Source organism: Seriola dumerili, unplaced genomic scaffold, assembly GCF_002260705.1.
Source record: "Seriola dumerili isolate Sdu_G_001 unplaced genomic scaffold, Sdu_1.0 BDQW01000149.1, whole genome shotgun sequence".
NCBI lineage: Eukaryota > Metazoa > Chordata > Actinopteri > Carangiformes > Carangidae > Seriola > Seriola dumerili.
The window spans coordinates 2212054-2236256 of record NW_019174404.1 but is presented as its reverse complement, the minus strand read 5'-3'; the positions used below and the strand labels follow the sequence as shown (position 1 = coordinate 2236256).

General features: G+C 39.2%; 1 protein-coding gene across 5 annotated transcripts in view; it reads right to left on the bottom strand.

Moving 5' to 3' along the window:
* Window positions 1–1494: 1494 nt before the first annotated feature.
* klc1 (kinesin light chain 1) overlaps window positions 1495–24203 on the bottom strand; it is a 45911-nt gene continuing 23202 nt past the window's right edge. For 2 of the 5 annotated variants that reach the window (XM_022750197.1, XM_022750198.1), the window contains exons 8-16: window positions 20755–20928; window positions 20494–20593; window positions 20095–20147; window positions 19181–19248; window positions 18728–18836; window positions 16697–16858; window positions 7458–7591; window positions 3682–3748; window positions 1495–1746 (exon numbers count right to left, since the gene is read on the bottom strand). In XM_022750197.1, coding sequence (XP_022605918.1) covers window positions 1681–1746; window positions 3682–3748; window positions 7458–7591; window positions 16697–16858; window positions 18728–18836; window positions 19181–19248; window positions 20095–20147; window positions 20494–20593; window positions 20755–20928 — 933 coding nt within the window. In that variant the 3' untranslated portion in view covers window positions 1495–1680. Of the gene's footprint in view, window positions 1747–3681; window positions 3749–7457; window positions 7592–10647; window positions 12241–16696; window positions 16859–18727; window positions 18837–19180; window positions 19249–20094; window positions 20148–20493; window positions 20594–20754; window positions 20929–24203 lie in introns of those variants that run through there. The other 3 variants (XM_022750199.1, XM_022750200.1, XM_022750202.1) reach the window with 3 other exon arrangements.

Genomic DNA, 24203 nt, shown 5'->3' with positions numbered 1-24203 from the left:
GAGTGTGTCGGCCGGCCGTCATGTGCCAATAAACGCAGCGATCCTGCCTCTTTTACTCCGAAGCAGAGGAGACAGCTGCTGCTTTTCTCAAGGCTGATTACAGACAGATATAAACAGAAACTCTTCAGAGCAGCGGAAGGACAAGACACAAATAAAACATCATTTAAAAACCCCCAAATGTAAACATAGAACTTCATACATCAAAAGCAAAAGTCTTCAATCAACACAGGACGGAACGTTTTAGGAAAAAGAGTCTGTCATCCTAAAACCAGGAGGCGTTTGAGATGTGGATTCCTCTGGAGGTTTCCAGCATCTTTGTCTCGAAGGGTTTTTAATTAATCCAGAAAATACAGTCTGTGAATTTCAGTTTCTGTGGTTTAAATATTTGTTGATTTGTGAAGAATTTCTTACTGAACAAAATGTGTGAATATCATAAATCATTATTTGCGCCTAGAGTTTTTTTTTTTGTAAACTAATCAAAAACCCAGTTCAGAAGTTTGAACAGCGGAAACCTGCAGAGTGAGCGCAGAGCTAAGCTAACGTCCGGGTCGGCCTCCTAAAAGACGTCATTGCTGGACAAGTTCTGCGTAGAGTCGCTCAAACATTTTCTCAGAGGCAGAAACGTTCTCGCTGCTGGAGTTCAACCTCAGTGTGTGAAGCCAAACAGCGTCAGTGAGAGCGAGTGTGTCGACCGGAAAACTTCAGCAGCTGAGAAAGACATTTTACATCCTTTTGTCCTGTCTTTGACATCATCCTGTCTGTCTTGCACTTGTTTTTATTTCTGTCTACACACCTCATGTTGTCCTTTTGTCTTGTTTTGCACTGTTTAAATGTTAAATGACAGAAATGACACTTTATCCCTTCTGTAAAACTGTTTATGTTTGAATAAAAAAAAGTTTATAAAACAAAGAAAAACATTTCTGTACATCTGACTGATGCTCAGCTCCTGCATCTTTTTAGCAGAATGTTTAACGTAAATTAAAAAATGTTTTGTGCTTTTTTCAGCCCTGAGTTGTGTCTGCAGGTATTTTTTTCAGGCTGCATAAAGGCCCAACAACCTCCATCAAAAATAAATATCAACTTGTATGAGGACTCAGATGATTTTGGCGACAGATTTTAGAAAGTAAATCAACTTTAAACTATTAAAGTTAGTGTGTTTGTCGCTCTTTGGCTTCACTCACGACAGTTTAACTCAACCAGCGACTTTCTGTTTTTTGCCTCAACGTCAGAAATGTTTGAGAAACTTAAACTCTACGTCTGCCTTCATTCAAGCGAGAGAGAAGCGTAAAATATTAGAAACAGCTGATCTGAGAGAGCGATCGCTCACGCCAGCACACACTCACATACAGTATACGCACATAGAATTAGACAGAAAAGATTTACACACTCAAATCAAACACATACAGGTTGTTCGTGTTCCTCCTGTTTCTCGATATGTTCTGATAAACCCCCCCCCCCACCCCCACCCCGTCCTCTGAGAGCACGGACCTTTAAAAGTGCAATGGAAGATTAAAACCTGTACAGTGAGCACTTGGTGGTGTGATGCTGAAGTGTAACGTGGGCGAGGCGAAGCTTTCACAAACAGCTATTTACAGCGAGGAGGGGTCTGGAGTCTGGACAGGAAGTCGATCCTCATGACCTCCGTGACCTCTCAGCCTCCGTCCGTCACCTCGAAAACCTTCAACGCGCCAGGTCAGTGTGGCTGGCACTCAGGTCCCGACTATTCCTCAGACGATTATTTCGTTCCTGGAGGAAGTGAAGTGAAAGGAAACGAGATGAACAGCTGACAGGCGGATTCTTTATAACAAAAAATAAACACAGAAAATCAATGTTTCAGGAACTGAGAAGCTATTTTGTCTTTAGTTTGACCAACATGACTTTTATTTCTCTAAAGCTTTTTGTGAGATCAAGGCTAGAGATAAAAAGATGGCAGACCTGCGATGTTTCCTTCCAACTCGGCTACTTTTAAATAGTTTCAGAGAGAAAAAGTTGGACTATATTAAATCGAATCTCCCTCCACTTCCCAATAAATACAGAGCTGGCATTTAGATTGGCAGAGGACTGAGGCCTGACACTCAGTAACTGATGTGACTTTTACAAAACCAAACGACATTTATAAGCTGAAACTTTTTTATCTGGTTATCTCTGCGATAAAAAAAAAACAAGAAACTTTTATCTGTTCTGGTAAAATCTGGAAACAGGAGCTTTATTATAAAGTGTAAAACCCATCATCGTTTATTAATGAGTTACAAGACGGCTCCTTTCTTACCAGCTACTAATACTAGTAACTCATTAGTAAGATTAATGAGTGGTAAGCATTAACTTGATCTTGCCAAATAGTGAACCTGCATCAATGTATGGAAACTGACTTGTTTAATAATCGATTATTTATGATTTATAAATGAATCATTTAAATTAAATTAATAACCTTATTATAAACCATTAATAAATCCTTTATCAGGGTAATCTTATTGTGAAATGAAACCCCACTGAGTATTAGTGTAACGTTCCTAATAAAGTGCCCAGTAAATGTTAAAGTCTGTGTACATGTTGAGTAAAATCAAGAAAACATGTTTCTAATTGATTAGTGAAAATACTGATGGTGTGAAGTTAGTGTGTGAGTCACACTGACGTCATGAGACAGTTTATAGAGACATGAAGAAGACTGAGAGAGAGGAGCGCAAGAGGAGACCAGGTCAAAAAGTATTTCTAACAGCTTGTTTTTAACCTGCTTGGTGACCTCGGTCGGTGAGTTAGTGAAAGCACGAAAATAAATTTAAAAAGTGTTTGTTTTTTTTAAACGTATTTTACACTGTAAAAATATTGGTATTTTTTTTAGTTGAGTTTTTGCTGTATTCACATCAGATAAACAGTATAAATTTCTCTCAAAATATTTCGCCTTTCCTCTCAAGATATCAACTTTTTGCTCCCAAAAAGTTACACACAACTTCTTGAACTATTCTGCCATTTTCTTTCTCCAAATATTAAATCTTTTTCCATCAATTATTTTTTTCTGACTTTGACTATTTGCTTTTTCTCAAAATATTACACATTTTATTTAATAAAATTACAGCTTTACTCTCGAAAGACATTTTCCCATTTGACCAGTTGATTACATTTTGACTCATTATTTAGTTATTACGTTTATTTATCTTATTTATGAATTGTCAGAAAAGACTGAAAACCACAAACATTTCTCAGACTTCAGACTTTTATGTGACACAGAAAAGCAAAAATTTCTCACCTCAGAGAAGCTGAAATGTATAATTTTGCATTTTTACTTGAAAATGAAGATTAATTGATTATAAAAGTGGTAATAAATAATCTGTTGAGTGACTAATGGATTATTTGATTAATTGTTTCAGCAAAAACAGTCAAATTTGATGATGATGTAACTAGTTTTAGATGAATATGGTTATTCAGTGTGTAGATGACAATAAGCTCCAGTTTAATTGATTGATTTTCTTCTTTCCTACAACAGATGACACAAATAAAGCTCAGTAAAAACATAAAAGATTTCTGCACATGTTGTAGCGGGTGTTTGTCCTTTAGTAGAAGCACACTGGGAGTTATTTTAGGGATTTAACTTTCTTTAACAGGATATTATACCGTCACCAACAGTCAGACCCTCGGCAGATACTTTTGGACCCGGGTCTCGACACTCGGGTCTCGGCTTCTTACTTGGTAGTGGTCACTCGCAGCCTTGTCCGCCACGTTAAGAACCCCCAGAGAGCTGGCTCGCTTCATGCTGCACCCAGAGCAGTGACATGCAGGGAGGGAGGGAGGGAGGGAGGAGGGAGGCGGATGGGATGAGGGGGGAGAGGTCAGAGGTGAGGAGGTGGAGAGTCAGCTGTGAGGAGTTTAGCTCAGTGGAGATGGTGGCACGTATGTGTTGGTTAATGACATCCATGATATTTTCACACAAAGGTTAGTGTCACATAAACGTTTGATATGTTAACGAACTTTTTCTCATGAAATTTAAAAGATGAAATGTAAAAGATTTGTACCACATTCAAACATGACGTCCTCTGTAATATATACGTTGTATTTTATGGTTTTATTAATGGTGCTCATGCTTTATATTTCAGTTATCAGCCATGAAAAGGCAGATTGTGTAAAAATCATCAGGTAAATCACTTCAATGGACTATTTGACCTTTGACCTTCTGGAAAAGTGCTGCTGAGCATCTGGAACAGAAGCCATTTATTAATTACTGTTTAACTTTAGCAATTTCTTCCAAAAAATCCTTTTATAATTGCAGATAATTTACTAACTTTATTATTGTTGATGTTATTATTCAGCGTCTCTTATTCAAAATGGCAGAATCTTATATTCATTACTTGCGCTTTTAATGTGAAAAAATTGTTGCCCATCAAGCTACAGTCAATAACCCATAATGACTAAGCGAAAACGTTTTTTACAGTTTCCTGTAAAAACAATTAAAGACAATTATCAGACAGTGAGACACTAATTTGTATTTAGATGGACGCACCAGTCACACCTCACTCAATCTGAAGGCTTCTCTCATTATAACTGATGTGTAAAGCATGAGTAAGTTAATTATTCACCATTAATAAAGTCATTGTTTACACCTTATAAGCTCTTCATGACAGGTGCTGTATTAGAAAGTGGTACCATTTTTTTTATTTATTGAACAAATCTGCGATAGTTGTTTTATTGATGAGTTGTTAATTGGTGAAAACTGATATTTTCATGTCAGTAAAAGACCGACGCTGATGTCTGAACAAAAACACACTGCAGAACATGTCCATGCAAATGTGATCCATTCCTCAGTGCTCTCATTACACAATATAACCAAAATACATGTTCTGTACTGAAGTGGATCTGATTAATTCATAACTGTTAAAGGAAAATCAAACAATATTTCAGAAATATTTTCTACATTCAAACTCAGGAAAACATGATTTAAACTGACTGACTTTGTCCAGCTCACCTCGTGCATATTTACATGTGATTCAGGAGGTGGAAGTTTAAATGCTCCCTCACTCTCATAAGCTGTATGTAAATATTAATATATGCTTTATAACACACCATAAAGCAGGTGTAAGTGTTTATTAATGTATGTATCAACAAGTATCACTTGTACAAACAGATAACGAAAGAAAATGTCCTTGCAGCTGTGTACAATTGATGTTGGTTGACTGTTAATACATTTTAAATACCGCTACTTAAAGATGGCACCAAAGTGAGGATCAACAAATATGGTGCAGCAGTCTGGCTACATTTTGCAGTTGGTGATTGGATTTTAATGGTGAGATTTTCATGATTAGATAGTCAGTCAAATTTTAGCTGCAACTAAAACTGGCTTTGTTTGCTGGTGGGAAGAAGCAACTGTGAGAAAAACTCAAACACTGAACTGTAACGTCTTCAGTTTAACGCTGGTCAGGGGCATTTGCTGCATCTAATTTCTCTTCTTGTCAAACTCGATTATGATCTGTCAAATAAAAGCAAATGAAAAAACAAAAATGTATCTTTAAGAGAAGCACTGCACCTAATGTCGTGTTAAAATGGACATTTCTGCAGTGATTTCACATCACTGAGAGCCGGCCAGTCGTGATGATGATGATAATAATGATGGTGATGATGATAAGAGTGAAATCATCATATCCATCATCCGAACGAGCCGCAGAGAAGAGCCGCACAGAAAGGAGAAAGGAAACCAGTGAGCACACAGATGAGGCATGCAAGTGACATTCAAATGAAAAAATTTATTCATAAATAAAAATTCATCACAGCATAAAATCCTAAACAAAAACAGCCATGCAGAAGAGTTTGTTTTCAGAGTAAAATCCACAAAGAAACAGAAGAATAAAAATCCAAAGCTGAGAAAAAAATGAACTATATTTCAAACTCATTGAAATAAATAGTCCAAGGCCACAAAATGCAATAAATAGATGTAACTATTAGTGGTGAAAACAAAATAAAAGTTCCACAGGCATAACGAGCATAAAGGCATTTCATAAGCAGACATTAGTAGTTTGTGTCTCATTGCAGATGCCTTTTCTCCACATCGCCCGTCGCAGCATGTGAGTCAAGTAGTTGCATTATTTTCCCATTTCACGAATACCAATATGTTCCTGAACACTTTGTTGTACAGTTAGTTTCCTTTGGTTTTCTGTTGTAGTTATGTTCAGGTTTGGTCACTGCAACACGAGCTTTAGAGCCACTGTCAGGAAAAGAAATTTACATCCGAGGTTTCCAGAATGAAGTTGAAATATTTCAAGAGAAGCTGCTGAGTTTTATGTTGTTGCTCTGCTGCTGCTGCTGTTGCTGTTGCTACCTGTTCAGATTCCCGCAGAAACTAAAAACTGAAGATGAGACCCGTCAGGAAAGTGGCTGTGTGCTGGTCGTAATCAGAGACGTTCAGCAGACGTACATTTGTTAAAACAACCACAAAGTCCTCGTTCTTAAAGTCTCTGCTTTTCAATGGGAAGCATCCTGACACAATGTCATCCGGCTCGTTTCATCTAAACCTGACAGACATTTTATACATTTTATTCATGAAGCGACTTTTTCTGGGACTTTTTGTGACCTTTTCCCCCTTTTTTTTTTTTTTTGCAAGATATTATGTTTTTTTCTTTGAAATATTTCAACATTTTCCTTGAAATTGTAAATGTATTCCTTGAAATACAGTTTCTTTTTCTTAAAATATTATAAATTTATTGTTCTCAAAATATTTTTTTTCTCAAAATATAGAATTTTTTCCTCAAAATATTAAAATGTATTTTCTAAAAATATTATTTTTTTTTCTCTCAAAATATTACATATATTTCTTAAAATAATGCAATGCATTTTTCTCAAAACAATAAAATTTACTATTTCTTTTACTTTTTTTTTTTTTTTTTTTACAAAATATTATGACTTATTTTTTAACTATTGCAACAATTTCTTTTTGAAGATATTTTGACATTTCTCTACAACCTTTTCTTTATAAAGATTCAGCTTTATTCCTGGAATATTCCAACTTGTCTCCCTTAATATTCCAACTTCATTGAGGAAATCACAGATATTTCTTTTCCACTATAATCGGCTCTAATTACTCTGTCGCACTTCACCGGCCAGTTGTTCTGTCCAGTGACAACCAAACTAAACTATGAGCAAATAACATTGAAATAAACACTGTACAATGGCAATGTGAGTGAGAAAGGTAAACTCATGCAATGGGAAAAAAAAAATAAAAAGGCCCAACGTGTATTTGACAGTAAAAGCTCCCTCGATCGTTTCATGTGCAAACAGCTTTAGAGTTACACCGCTTCACCACCAGCAAAGTCGAGTGAATCCCTTCTTTTGTTTTTGGTTAGTATGGAACCGCCGAGCTGAGGGCTGGAGGGCCGGCTCGATCCTCCAGGCCTTCAGTGCATAAAGTGAGAGTCACCTGTAGCGGGTCAGTCAGGTGTCTGGGTGGGGTGGAGGGTGGAGGGGTGGGGGATAGTTACCCAGGGTTTTTGGGTTCACTGTCTCGTGACGAGCCGCCGCCTTTCAGCTTGCGGACGAGTTTCTCGCTGCTGCGACGGATGGACGCTCGCAGTTTACTGAAGGAGCCGCTCCTCTTCAGAGAGCCGGAGCCGTCCTGAAGGGAGACATCACAGGGTTACATTAACACACACACACACAAAAACACACACCTTTTCTTTGCCATAATGAGGTTTTTGATAAACGCACCCGGCATGTTGACTGAAGCAGATAATAATAATGCAGATTGTGAATTTAATCAAAACTCATGATTGATTCTTGTCTGTAAAACCTGCCATGAAACCTGACTAAGAATTTTATTTATGTGTTTTAATTCAGGCAACACTGGTCAATCTGTGGAGCAACATTTCATGTGCATACATGATGCAGTAACGCAGGTGCACACTCTTTTGCAAACCAGTAAAGTTTCTCATTTAATCTGGGTGCTGTGGTTTCATACTGAGCCTTAAAGACCCTGCACACCCAGGGAAGATGGAGATGATTAACCTTATTGTGTTGCATCTGATTGTGTGGGACATGGACTGGAACATGGTGTCCATTGACCTTACATACAGTAACTGTACTGTACTACGCCAAAAGAACTAAAACTCCTGTGTGAGTGTACAGCTCTTTAATATTTTACCAGTTTTTTTTACCAGATGGAACCAGTTCAAACTCCTAACTGGTCCCATTGACAGTCGTCTTCTCAAGTTATCCAGATAAAATCCTGACGATTTCATTTACACTTTTCTACATCCACTGTAAATCATATTAAGTTCCTTCAACCTAGAAACACAAGTTCCACTGCTGCATTAAAAACGTGAGATAACTGAACTTAAGTTGAAGTTATGATTCATTTTATGAGTTTTGAAAATGTAAAAGTAACTGTGTTAAAGTGAAACTTATTTTTTGTGTCCTTGTCTGACATGGTTACGGTCTCCCTGTAACACCTCTGTACCTGCCTGGATCTTGAGCACAGAGGAGGAGACCACGGGATCGAAGCTGTTTCACGTGACTTTTAAAGTGTCAGGGTCAGACTGAATAACAACAATATATCAAAACCACTTTTACATACACAGCTGACGCCACACTGCTGTGACTGATGTTGATTTTTATATTTAAAAGTCAAGCAATCTGAGAACGATCCATCGGCCAATAATTTATTTATTTATTTTTAACTTAAAACATCTTCGAGGAGGATTCCTTAAATTTAGCTACTAAAGTGTTGTGACCCAGATATGTACTGAGTGAGGCAGCCAACAGGTCGATATATATAAATATATATATACTGTATACATATCTGTGAATGCATGAATCATTATCTTTATTTTCACATCACCAATTTAAACGAACAACATACAAACAACAGCTTCTTAACGATCATGACAGCTGCAAACTGCAGACTCTTTACAGCTCCTGAATCAAACTCTACTCGGTCGGCAGGTGATTAACTGCATCTAAAACTGTGGTTCTTTTTGGTTCTGCCCAAACAAAAGCTCAAACCTGGGCTCATCCTAACCGTTTGAAACATGATATTTAGTATGTAAACGAAATCTAAACTTTGATTTCTTGACATCAAGAATGAACTTTTTTTTATCTCAGTTGAGTTATTGCTGATATTCACATGATGAACTGTGTTCAGTCCTTCAGGGACAAATATGTAGTTTGAATATTTAGTTCTTTTGTCGACACTTGAAGAACTTTGATGACACAGTTTCAATAAAAACTTGTTCTTTGAAGTTAACAAAGACATGCTGATGTAGGCAGTTAGTTTGATTACATTATCATAACCAATCCGGCTTTAGACTGAGGTAGGACCGCCCACCTAATTAACATACGGCCACAGAAATAAACAATTAAATGTAGAAATACAGAAAAAAAAGTGTAGATAAATCTCAACATGCATAAACAGATACATAAATAATGAATTAAATAAATGCATTTATACATGAATAAATACAAAAAGGTAGAAATACAGAAATAAATGTGTAAATAAATCCTGAAATGCATAAACACATAAATAATAAATTAAACAAATGCAGAAAAATAATTAAATAAATAAATGTGGAAATGCAAGAATAAATAAATAAATAAATAAATGAATGTAAAAATACAGAAGTAGCATTTTTCATCTCGAAAATGTATTTATTTCTGTATTTATTTATTTAGTTTTACTTATGTAATTTTTTATCCTTACAGACTCCTGCCAGTTAAACCTGCAGGGCTGATAATCAGTGTGAGAGTGAGAGTGCTGCTGCTGAGCGGTACAAAGGTTTAGAGCTCACTCAGTTATGAAGGCACACACAGAAAAGAGAGGGAGCACACAAAGAGGCGACAGGCACAGGTTCAGGTGAGCAAAGAGTTTAGGTTTTATTAGAAGTTAAGAAAGACAAACTGTAAGATGCACAAACAGGACAGGACACGCAGAAGATTAGTAGCAGGAGCCAAGAAGAGACCAACGAGGAAGAGACTATTTCAGTTCCCAAATTCTCACAATGCAACAGTGCTTGTTTACCCCCCCCCCCACACCCACCCACCATTACATATATATACAGAGATATACAGAAGGTAAACAGGCTGGATGCATGATGTTCAGGCTTCGCATTAAAGCGTAACTTCTTTCCCTCCACACTCACGGCCGCAGCTTTAAATCAAACCTCATCAGATATCCTCTATTCCGTTACAGACTCGACGTTTTAACTCCATCGTGCATGAATCCTGTTACCGTTTATGTGTCCTCTCGTTGACACTGTAGTTTTAAGTCTGATATCATTGTGAACAGATGACACAGAGCACAGAGTGACACACTAATGACTAAACTCTAATAGGAGCAGAAAAAACCTACAGAGCCACGACCAACGCTGCTCTCGATCATGCTGACGAGTTCACGCTGATGTTATTTACAGCATGTTAAAGTCACTATGAGCTGAGGATGGTTCGAGTCACCACTAATGATTTTAGGTGTTAATGTTGAGTTCAACCGCATGGACCATAGAGGCCAGATGAAAAGCTTCTGACCTCCCTAGAGAGAGAAAGACGGAGAGGGAGGGAGGATAAAGAGGAGCGCTCAAAGCTTTAACTCTCACCATTTCATACCTGGAGACAAACCTGGCATGTGTCGGACTAAGGTTGTGTTGTGAGTGTTGTTGTTTTTTGTTTGATCAGTTGAATATCAACAGGATGTGAACAGTTTTGTGGCTGTACAGTTTTTGTCCTGTTGTCATGTTGTCATTGCCTGAAGAAGAAATAGAGTCAAAATGTCGCTGTTCTTTTCACTTCAATAAAGTCTCAGGAGCTTTAATTTAGAGTCTTTCCATTTATCCCTTATGTTTATAACATGCTGTAAATTTTATATTTCCCTGTGAGGACAGTCTCTTTATTTGTTTCTCTTTTTTAAATCAATTATTCCCTGATTTCTTTTAATCACACAGATCAATTCTGATCTTATGAACATGTTGTTTCTGGTTTTTAAATGTCTCATACAAGCACTGCCAAAGGTTTTGACTGTTCACGTTATAGTCAGCCCATTGAACTTCATCTTAACCCATGATACTAGGCTGGAAACTAAAGACTAGTTTCACACCTGATTAATCAGTCAGTCATTTTCTGGATTAATCAACTGTTTGTTTGGTACAGTGACAAATGCCTGTTATAATTTACCGAAGCGCAAGACGACAAATTCTAATTTCTTGTGTTCAGTTTTTCATCACGAACGACTCAAATCTTCTCATGTGAGAAACTGGACGCAGTGGATTTCGGCATGAAAACTAAAGTGATATGATTAATCAATTATCAAAATAGTTGGCAACTAATTTCCTGTTGAATTCCTAATTAATTAATCGACTAATCATTTCAGCTCAACATGCTACATGTCACTTTAATTAGCACATTTCTACAGCGGCACAGAGGTTAACAATATAACGCTGAAGCAACAGCCAAGCTAGATTAAAAAAAAAAAACTGCTAAAAGGCCTGAAATAAAGGAATTTCTTTACATTTTTCTCTTCAACTGTTTCTTTACTGAACAAACTATTAATATTTCTCATTATGTTAATATTTTTGTTGCTTTCGGGAAAGATTTTTTTGAGTGTCCGGAGCTCTTTCTTGACCAAAGTAACTGTGGTCAGACTGTGTTAAGTCCAGAGTTCATAGTTCAGGTCAAAGTGGAGAGAGTTAAAGGACAGAAGCAGAGATTTGGTTTAAGAGAACACTGTCAAATCTCCACACACAATTCCCCCCCCGACAACCTTTAAAATGAGTCTAAAGCCAAAATGAAAAACAGTTTAAAGACACTGGAGAGTGACAGGGAGGGAGGAAGAGGAGAAGCAGAGGCTACTGTTAAAGGACAGCAAGAAATAACAAGGTAAGAAGCACAAGTTTAATGTTGCCATAAAGAAACATCACCCCGGTCCTCTCCCACCCACAGCAGATACACACAGTCGAGTACAGACCTTCAACACAAGTGGGAGCCAGCAGTTTGGATTTAGACACACAGGCTGTCTCGACATACCTCCCCCTCCCCTCAAACCCACTCCTCGTTCACAAAGAGAGGAGGGTGTAAAAGCAACACAATCGCTCTTCAACCCGGTGCGGAGAATCCCACCAGAACACGGAGGTGGTGGAGGAGAAAAGAGAGGGGGAGGGGGGGGGAGTCAGAGCTGAAGAAAACTGCAAAGCTGAAGGGGTTGAGGCGAGGTGAGGTGAGGCGAGGCGTCCGTCATGCAGAAGACAAGTTTTTAGAACCATTACAAGGCATCTGGAGTTATGCCTGCCGGTCAGACGAGAGCAGGAAGAGAAGAGAAAGAAGGAAATACAAACGGTGAAAGAGAGAAGAAAAGACGAGTGAGATGAGATCGACAGGTTGAAAGGAGCAATTAAGGAGGGAGGAAGGAAAAGAGATGGACATGGTGGGATGAGGGGAGAGAAGGAGGAGGGGAGAGGGTAAAAGATAGAGACATGTCTTCAACAGGTTTCACAGATCAGACACAGTATCTCTCCAACAGTGTGAGCCTCAGCAAACCACCGGCTGATTTATGTGCAACGTCAAACTTTATTGGCAATAAAACCAATCTATGTTTTATTTGATGTGTTTTTATTGCGAGTTTTATTTATTTAAACATTCATCCATCTACTCCAACTGGACTAAATTTCATTGTAAATTCAACACTTTTTAGATCATAACTTTATTTTGATGGTATTTCTATGTCTGTATTTTCAACATGTTTTCAAACTAGTGGTGCTAAAATAATCACTTATAACTTGTTTCTTGGACTAAATCAGGAGAATGATGTAGAAAAATTGTTCTAAAAAAACATAAAATAATAGATAGATAAAATACTAAGTTTTAATTCCAGGTCAAACAAAAACACCCAGACTGTACTACTCATTTTCTAAGGCCATCAGCCATTTTCCACAGTCCAGGCCAGATTCTGCTTCAGTTGTGACGGTGAAAATCAAATAAATGCCAAGAGAAATATGTCTCGTCTTGCATGGATTCACGACTGCTGTGTTCTGTAATATCAAGAACCGTCCCCTCTATCAGAGCGGTGTGGTGACGGGACACCTGTGTGACAGGGCTGTGAGGGTGCGTCAGACTCCGTGACGTAGTCCGCTGTTGATGCTGTCTGATTACAGCGACTGTAGTGTCATTCGCAGACTCCGCCACTAGGTGGAGCTTTTGCACAGTTTAACATGATGGAGAGATACTGTGTCTGAAACATTATTAATTTAACAACGTTAAACTTTGTTAGTGAACAACATAAACACAGAGGAGATGCAGGAAGGAGACACATGAGAGCAGCCAGACTGAATATTCTATATGAAACTTAATATTATAAATTTAATATTTATTGATTGTTTCATGTAAACTTTCTGTTCATTATTTTGACGACGTAGGAATCAAGGGACCAGAGGAAGTAAGGCTACAACTAATGATTATTTTCATTACTTATTAATCTTCTGATTATTTTTTCATTAATTAATCAATAAATCAATGAAAATAAAAAAAAAATGTCTATCAGCATTTTCCAAAATCCAAACTTGCATATTAAAGCTTCTAGTTTTTCCTGATCAATAGTACAACTTCCAAAGATATCAAATATATTTCCACCAAAATTGAAAACAGTATTAGTATGTTTTTGGGCTTTTCATTGGTGATCATTATCTATTCTTGTGTTATACATTTTGGCTATTTAGCAGCAGTGATATCACTTATCTATGTTTAATTTTTTTCTTTTTGATCCCGGCTCCACACATATATTCACATACACATACATGCAATCACATCATCTCACATATTTTCCCCAAAGGATTTAAGTAAATGTCTCCCAACGACGTACGTAACTCGGCTTTGTATCAATATCTTGTCTCATCTCTGTCTGTTCACTTTATTCTGTCTATGCTTTCTCAATTTGTCTCACTTTGGTTTGTCACATTGGACTAATTAAATAGAAAAAACTGCAAAATAATAAGATGTTATTGTTTTTTTTTCAATTTTATGTGGTAACTTTAGTTTTTATTTTATTTTACAAGCCAAACACCCACTAAACAGTCTCTCTTTCTTTCCTCTCTGGCTGCTCACATGCTGACAAAGCAAGCAAAGGGAAGGAATAAAGACCAGAAAAATCAGACGGTACTTTACATTCTCAGGCAGCAGCTCGTCACACAAATGCAAAGGACAGATACAAACATACAGCACAGAGGATAAAGATCAGAAACATCAGCAGAGTGTCCAGAGGACACAGACGGAGTACAGTACAGAGCCCATGTGGAGTCAGATGAGCAGACTGATGAGTCACGGTGCTTATCAGAGGACTTATTTATGTGAGAAAGAAATGGGTTTTCACACCTGCCAGTGGAGAGAGCTGAAGTGGAAGTGATGATCTCTTTGACAGGTTAAAAGGCAAAATGTAGTCTGACAACTCCAGGAAATCAGAGGAGGGTAAACACACCTACAACCATGTTCTTACCCTTCTGATATAAGTGGTACAATACACAGTAATTTCAGTATTATCTTATAATACCTTTATCTCACCTTCAATCAAATGAAAAACTGATTCCCCTTAAAGGCATGTTTTTAAGTTCTTGTTGTTTTTATGGCCAAATTTTCAGCCACAACTTTATTTGATGTGTGGATCAAAGAAATCTTAAGGGTGGAACAAAGACACAATTATTAAAACGCACCTCCAGCTACAGCTCTTTCCAGATGAGACAGGCTGATTTCCTGATATAAATAGGTCCAGAGATCAGCTGGTGATGTGAGATTGTCTGCAGGAGGCTGTGTGCCAATAACTGACTGACAGGACGTCGTTTATTTAAACGTGGATGTGTCTCACACCAGACCTCCCAAAGCCACAACCAGAGAGGTCCAGGAGGAGATTGCTGATTGGTTGTTCAGGGTCTATGACTACTGTTGCTATGTGAGCTCGGAGCGGCGGGAGCAGCCTTTTAGAAATAAGATGGTGATGGTGAGCAGCGACTCTACATCTACATGTGGTGCCACTGCAGTCACTAGAGGCTGAGGAAATACTGCAGATGCTCTGAAATGTACCAGCTCAGTTAGAAATGTGGCTCTGCAGCAGAAGGAGTTAGGGTGGGTGGCGACGACATGTGTAACCAGAGGGCTGTACTGCTGTGAAAGCAGTTTTTAAGACTCTGAGTTAGTTGGAAAGAGAGTTTAGTGGAAAAGAGCGTTTGTTACAACCACACCTCTGTGTAAATGTAAAACACTACAACTAATTTTAGAGATTTAAGATCCAGCCAAGCCAGCAGCAGCTTTTCACTTGGTCTTATTAATAAAAAGCCAGTAACAGTGAAGCACAAGCAATCTAACTACTGTAGGAGAGGAGACTAATTGTGACAGTCAATCAGCATAACCAGTGTAGCACAGAACAAAACGGTCCTTTTACAATCATTTTAACAGGTCTGGCAGGATTTAAATTCCTAATTAGAATAATTGAATGACAGGCGAAGTGACAACCTCGGTGTATCTTTCCCAACAGAAGCCGCTGATCATAAGCCTGGATCATATGATGACACATTTCTAATTAGTCAACCCATAGGACGGTGGTTGGGCTGTTTCATCTTGATCATGTCGTCTAACAAACACAAAAGCCGACAGTGAATTTAGGCAGGAATCTTGTTAAATGAGTGTGAATATTGTAATTGATTTGAATCTACATGTACGGAAAAGCATGAGCAGAGAATTTGTGACTCTTACTTGCTCTACTTAGACATGAACTGAGCCCTTTAATGTACAATAAAATCAGAGTCCTTGAGGAGACTCAAGGACAAAACGACTTTGTTGGTTTTTCTTGGTCCAAACTTCAGTGGAAAAGAAAACCAGAACTTGTACACAGAAGTCTTACAGACTCAGAAATGGCTTTGGACAAAGTTTGGATCATCTGTAATCCTGCACTGGGCCACACGCCACCTGGAAACCAAACCAAAAACTTCTTTGCTGTAATCTGCCTCCTCTGGTGTTTATACCAGTCAACACATGAAAAAACAAACTTCCAGTATAAAATGTCTGCATGAGACATCTTAGATTTTTTGGGTAGAAGTATGATAACAATATGACAACATACTTCAACAAAAATGTGTTTTGTGATTGTTTCCTAACGTTTCAGTTATCACTCCTGAAGAATTGCTCTACAGTGTGAGAGAAAGTTTCCATGTGTCTTGCTGCATATCTCTGTTATTTGGGGCCACACAAATTTCATTAAATCAGCATTACCAGGACAAAGCGAACCTCAATTAAGGCAGCTGATGCTCCTAAGTTAAAATAATATAATCATGGCCTTTACTTGTATAGCACTTTTCAAACCAACGTTCAAAGTGCTTCACAAATAACAACAAATATAGCAAAAATGATCCGTACAATGATGAAAGTTGATAAAGCACAGAAAGACCAAAGTTTATAAAAATGATTTTTTTGTTAAGATTTACAGGAAGTGACAGAGGTAGTAAGACAAACTTGAGCAGGAAGGTGGTTCCAGAAACAAATGCAAATAATCTGTTCCTATCCAGACTGACTCCTGCAGATAGGGAGACAGCTTTTGTTCCAATCTCTCTTACAGGATGTAAAAGTTACACATTCAACAAGACTCGTGTTTTCCCAGACCAGATTAATTCTTATGTGGCTTCTGTGGGGAAAGATAGAGGCTGTGTCACGTAGACATGTCAGTCTCCCTGGTCTGAAGTTGAGGGCTGTGTACTGTACTTACCCCGTTCCACTCCACGCTCATACTCACTTCCTCGCCACCGTCCGGCCCGCTCTCGTACTTCACCGTGTCAGAGGTCAAACTCTCGCGGCTACGCTGCTTTTCGCGGGCCTCCGGCTCGCTCAGGACCTCAGCCACACGCTGCTTGTGCACATTGTCCAGACCCTGATACACACACACACACAAACACCACACACACACACACACACACACACACACACACACACACACACACACACACACACACACACACACACACACACACACACACACACACACACACACACGGCAGCAATAAATGCCAATTCAACTAATCCAATTAAAGCAGAAGCTGAGCACCGCTGCCACCTGCGGCTTGTGTGCACTGTCACACACATAGACACTGTACAGCTGACAACAAGAACCAATTCATCCAATCCAATTAATAATGAAGCTATATACTTCTACCACCTGCTGCACTGAACCCAGGTCCTGGCACACACACTCACAACTTTACATTTGACACCAGCAGCAGGAACCAACTCAGCAAAGTCAGCTCCCGAGGCAAAAAGGGCAAAACTCAATAGTTTCCATTAAGGCATCACACACAGCATTGGTTTCTCAAGAGGTGTCACACTCCTGCCTCTTGAAACCCTTTTTAAAAGGGAGGTTAAAGGAATCGTACTCATTCGCTTTTTTTGCTGAGAGTTGGTCCAGGAAGACACAGCGCCTAGCCAAGAGACAGTGGGGCACATACTTTTTCTTTACTTACAGTTTTTTGGACAGATTAGACAAATGAGATCTAACGTATTAATTAATTAAGTTTTAGAAATGTTGGTAGCTAGATTCGTTTCCTGTCTTTACAGTTAGCTATGCTAATCAATAAGAGTCATATTGATATTTCACTCTCAGCAAGAGAGTGAATTAGTTTCCCAAAATGTTGAATTGTTGAACTAGCAGCCAAAATGTTTTTTCTGACAAAGTCAGTTTACAACAGGTCTTTAATTAGAAGCTAAAAAAGTGGAGACTTAAAAACCAGTGATAACATTTCACACATACATACTCGACAATCTAAGAATGAAATGTTTTAAATATAATATAAAACAGTTTTTCTTATGACAAATTCCTACTTGACAGCACATTCAGTGGGATTTCTCTTTAGGAACAAGTTGGCAAAGTCAAGCAGCCTCTGGCATAATTAAAGCTGAACGAATGATACTGTTACACCACAGAGCAGACCCACGTACAGACTGTTTCCTATGAGCCTGTCTGGTAAATAAATTATTCAGGAAGGGAAAAACACAGGCCAACAAACTGTAGAAGCTTTGTGTTGTCAGACTCTTAACACTTGTTATTTTACACCTCCCTAATACAGACTTTGAATATTTTTTATGTGTTTAATAAGTAAATCTAGTTAGAATAAAATAAAACCACCTTGCGACATCAGATCTCTTTCTCTTACGTAAAAGATAGCTACACTTTAACACCGTGACCACATCAACTTTCAACTTTCTCCTACTCAACTTAAATATGTGGATCGTGCAATTACACAGCTCTCTGCACAGGTGCAATATTCAAAACTTAATTAATATAATTGCCAAGATGTGATTTTCTATCTATATCTGTAACTACAGCAGCATCACAGGAATCCAGTTTAAATTCTTGGTGCAGTGTCATGTGTGTTACTGTTACTCAGATACATTAAATCCTGGAGGGAAATCCTAATTCATGATAAAAGCTGCAGGGCTTCTCCACTGCCTCCCACTTCTCATCTCCACAGGAGACCCCATTAACTTTAATAAGTAACAAACCCTCAGAGCCAGTTTAAAAACTGTGCTCCAGGCTCTGCAGCATCCTGACAGTGTATCATCTCTGCCCTAATTTTACACCAGAATGCACATTTTCTGCTGTAAACCCTGAGCTGACCCATTTCATCTGAGCACTGGTAACCAGCAAGTCATCTGCCACTATCCCTGCCTCTTTAACAGCCACAGTGACATCTAAACCCCAGCTAGGAATCCTGTCTTTATTAGTCACATCATCCGGAGACCACACCTGCTTTCTGGAACGCATGGCAGCTTCCTCCAGAGTCTCTGCCGCCTCGAACTTGCCCTGCCGCCTGTAGAGGGCGCCCAGGTTCTTCAGGGTGGTGGTCACCGTGGGGCTGTGAAAACACGAAGGAGAAATATCTCATTTCGGTGAAAGATGAGAATTTATACTTATTTAGAGATAAAGATATTTCACATTTACTCCACAAATAAACCAATAAACACCTACATATAAATTTGGTGATTTTTTTCTTCAATTCTTTCGAATTAGTAGCAAAACAACATTAATCTGAGGAGTCACAAAAAATGACAAAATTGTGCTTTTTTTCAGACTTTTTTTGCGCAAATTATGACAGAATTTTGCCTCTTCAGGCTTCTAAAATACCCGGTGGTAGTCATTTGTAAAGGTTCACAAGCCACAAATGTTGGGAACCACTGGTCTACGGGTTACGAGACTGACCTGTCGACTTTACAGGCTTTGTACCAGCCTCCATATTCTCCAAATGGTGAGCCGTCCTTCTGCTTCCCCTACAAGAAGAAACCCATGGTCATCGGTTTACAAGAACATGCTTTAAGGAATCAAACAAACACACACACACGTTCCACTTAAGTCTGCACAAGAAGCACAGACCCATGAACTATAATGTGAAATAACTCCTGCTGTAAAGGATGGAAACAGGAAGCAGTGAAGAGGTACTTAGTGGCGGGATTATCGTCGGGTCAGGATTCCTTCCTCTCAACAACTACACATTTTAACTCCTAGTTTGGAAAGTCAAGAGACTCACACAATCATCAGCAGTGGATGGTTATTACTGGGACTTAATCTGCTAATCCAGCTCTTTGTAGAGTCAATCCTTCCTATTCCATCTTAAATAAGATCATAAAACTGTCAGAGGAGTTTAATGCTGCTGTCACTGGTACTTAGAAACATCTGTGCCTGTGGCTGAGATATCTCTTTGTCCCGACTTTAATTGACATATAATTTAACTAGTGTTCAACTGGTGAGTTGACAGATGTGTTAGTTTCATGATTTTTCTTTGATTATAAATCAGGTTTAGGTTCTATATTAATACTGTGAAAGTATCAAAGCGCTCAGTCCACAGAGAAGCTCAGAGCCTCCTCTCTTCTGATTGGCTCATCGACCTGTTGTTGCTGGAGCTACAGAGAGAAGCCTGAGAGACGAGATGTCAAACTACACTGAGATGGTTTTTGGTCCTTCAAACCAAATATGTAAAATATGGGACCTTTAAAAATGAAACCAGCAAAATATGGGTATAAATTATACCACAAAAGTAGCAGAGCTGTACATGATCCAAAAAGATAAACAAACAGACAAAAACAGTTATATATATATATCAACAGCTACAGACTCACCTTGCTTTGTTCCTCTCTCTCCTCAGCATGCATCCAGATTGGTTTGTTCTCATCTGCAGGGAAAGACAAAATCATCAAACATAGAGAGACACACAAATCAGCTGTGATGAACATTCGTTCAGCTAAACAGCAGAAAATAGGATGAGTTTCATTAGGTCTGAAATAGTACAGTTTGTCTTCTTCAGCTGAAAAGGTCGTTTTTGTTTATATCTGTCAGCAGCCTCCAAAAACTGACCTTTACATTAGAAGAAGAGAACAGCAGGGATTATGAAAGAAGCATGTGTAGCGTTGCTTCTTATTTTAAGTCACCAGGGATAACAGGATACTGACTGCAGTGTTTAAAATGTTAAAGCGTGTGTGTACTTCTATTTGTTATCCAGTCATATGAGCACATCGTACCGTCAACGGAGCCGAACTCCCTCTCGTGAGCGCGAGTGAGGATTTCTTTATAAAGAGTCTCAGCCTGCTTGAACTTGCTCTGCTTCAGGTAACAAGACGCCTAAAAAACACAAACAACCAAATGCTAACAGCCAGCGTGACACTGGAAATGATACGTCTTGAGGAAAGACAGAAGTTGTCCTACATATTGAACCAAAAATCACACAGGTACAAAAGTACAGGTATAGAAATGCTGCTCCCACCCGCCTCCACCCGTCTCACCAGGTTATTCTTGGTCTTGGCCACGTTGGGGTCGTCGGGGCCCAGTTTGGTCTGGTAGATCTCCAGCGCTCTCATGTAGTAGTACTCCACCTCCTCATACTTGCCCTGGTTCTGACACAGCAGGGCCAGGTTGTTCAGCTGCTTGGCCACATCTGGGTGGTCCTTCCCCAGCACCTGGGACGGAAGCAAGCAGGCGGGGGGGGGGGGGGGGGGGGGGGGGGGGGGGGGGGGGTTAAAACAATGCTTGCTACATCAAAGAAAATGAGTTGTAGACGACAGCAGCCTGTGGCCGGCATGTGCCATTTGGTCGACAGCTCGTATCCAGGGTGAGAAACTATCACCAGACTGTAGCCGGGCACTGGTGAATCTCCTCTTGTAGCTGAAAAAGCTGTGACAGTTTTCTATTCAAAAAAATACAAATTCTGTGTAGTAAAAATGCAGATTGAATTGGTGTATCTATATGAATGACTATGACTACATCTACTGCCTCAATTTCTCCCAGCATCAGCTTTCAGGTTCAAATGTGTAATCTGGTTTTGACTCTCATGTCTAGTGCTGTCATTTTGGATTTCCAGGAAAGGTCAAAGATGTTTGCCAATACAGAAATGTTTGTTTCATCTCTCGCCAGGTTGCTTTGATCCTTCTCACTACTTGTGATGTTCCCGATTACACAGAAATTTCTCGCGGTATCAGTGCACACATGAACTGCATGAACCTTTCATTTGGGCCACCAAATAGGGACTTTAATCTGTAACCGGAGTTAGAACTCTGAACTAAATGCAGCGGATGTCTCATGCTGTGCCACACTGATGGACTATTGACCTGTTTGTTAATGGAAAAGCTGAGTAGAGTAGAAAAACACATCAAAACAGCAACAAACAGCATTTATCACAGAAAACAATACGCCCTCTCTCTGCATACAGGACCAAAAGAAGCAGAACCATTGAAAAAAAAAAAAAAACACTTTGAAAGTAAACGTGTTTGCATTCATGTGGATATGAGAGCAGTGTAAGCTTTTCCTCTTTGCTGAACAGCTTAAAGCCATTAGAGTCAAGTGTAGCAAGTGTGACAGAGATGCAAAAAGAGCCTGACTGACCAGAATGAGGTGGGATCAGAGAGAGAAAGAGAGAGAGAAAAGACACAGAAAAAGAAGTGTCAGGAAGTAAGAGGAGATTCAGAGACAATAGAAGAGCTGCTGGCTGCTGCTCATTGAGAAACCACTTCATTAAAAACACTGACATGAACAGTGAGAAGCAAAACACCACTGGGTAATACTGTAGGTTACAGCGTGAAAAACAAAGGGAAACCAAGCAGCTCATTGTTTGTCTTTTATGGTATTTTTGTCTTCAGTTTACTGCAGTATAAATGTGTGGGAGCTGTGATGGCAAACCCTCCCTGATGATCCTGCATCACAGGGTCATGTCCCTCCCTGTTGGAGACTGACAGCCGGAGTCTGATCACCACGACGGTGCAGAGCTCTGAGAGCGGTGCTACCTACAGCGTTCACTCAGTCCTGGCCTTCCACGTCTCCTCCTCCTCCTCCTCCTCCTCCTCCTCCTCCTCACATCACATCTGACAGCTTTCCTGTAAACATCATTAGCTGAAAAAGGATTGGCATGAGCCACGCGCCCCGGCAAGTTCCAGGTTAGTGAGGAATTGATCCTGTTTATTGATGGACGCCACGCCTTCGAATACCAAAAGTGCTGCCGTGTGTGGTGGTTTCTGGGAAGCTCTTAGAAACAACATCTTCATCCACTTTTACAGTGCGCTGACTGAACCCCTGTTTTACCTAAATATTTACTGAATGTGGGAGCAGTGCAGGGATTTGACTTTATGCCAATCCATCTGAGAGACAGAGGTCAGCAAACAGGCAGCTCGCAGCAGGTAGGGCTTCAGTCTCTAACTCAACAACACACGAGCAGAGGAGAAAACTATCTGGTTTTAGGACCGTCTGTTCAGGTACTCTGCTCCATGAAGCACTAATTAAATTTAATGTTGTTTTAATTAGATTGAGGGAAAGTCACACACAAGTCTGACACACCCATCAACATTAAGTATCTAAAATTAGATTTGACCCACAACACATTATATATGCCATTTTGTGTTTTGATAGATATTTATACTTCTTCTTATTAAACTAGAGCTGGAACAATTAGTCAATTAATCAATTGGTTGAGCCACAGAAAATGAATTAGGCGATTAACTGATTATCATCGTTTCAGTCATTTTTCAAGCAAAAAATGCCAAAGATTCTCATGTTTCAGATTTTCAAATGTGAGGATTCACTTTTCTTCTTTTTCATGTACGACAGTGAAAAAACATCTTCAAGTTTTAGACTGAAGGTCAGATAAAACAACAGACATTTTATAGACAAAACAAAACTTCAGTGAATCAAGAAATTATTGATCAGATTAACCAGTAATTAAAATAATCATTAGATTCAGAAAACATTAAGAAACACAGCCTGAAGGACTATTAGTTCTCACAGAGAGAAGCCCTGACGTCAGTGAGGAATCTGCAGAAATGAAGATATTAACCCCTGTCAGTGGATCTGTGGGCTTCAGTATGTCTTTCAGTGACTGACACCATGCAGCTAGTTGACAAGTTGACAAGTGAGCATTTTGTGGATTTAATGAAAAACGCCATTGCAATTACATTCAGTGCAGAGGTTAATTACAAAAATATCTACGATCAGTATCAGAAATTAGATCTGGACATCTGTGAGCAGGAAAACCACAGAGCCAGGTTATATAAAGACTATGTATCCTTCTTTAAATCCAATGTCAATATGTTTTTTTTTTTTACTTTCCACTGAAACAAACACATCAGTGAAAAGCTTCAGTAGTGGCTTATGAATTCTTTCCCTGATCTCCACTGTCCCTGCAGCCAACCGAACTCAGAAAGAAGCTGAGAACGAATCCCTCTGATTGGGCAGCTCTGCCACAGCCACCTTTCACTGCCAATCCTGAGCAGGACAACTTAGAGGCAAGTCTTCCAGCTTAAGCGAGAGCATTATCATCCGAGTTTAAGTAGCATTAAAAAAAATGAAATCATTCAGCTTAACCAAAGCTGATGTCTCATTCTCAGAGGAGGGAGAAGAAGAGAGACGGAGGGTTTGTTCAAAGTCCAGAGCTGAGGACAGACACAGAAGAGTGAATAAAAAGTGTCTTCTGTACTTGAGGATTGCTGAGCAGCACTTCTGTCAGCACCAAACTAGAGATGAGACAAAATAATGAAGCTCTCCCTGGATGTGAGGCTGCACCATTATACACGTTTCCTTTGAAAAGCACAAAGCAACTGAGATGAATGGAAACCAGGAATGACCTAAAGGAGAACAGACCAATCGCCACATTTCAAAGCTTAGAAAACGAGTTAGTGTCCACAGGAGCGACATCTTACAATTAAAAACAATTAGTCATCCCACGTTAAATTTAAGGTTGTCGTGATGC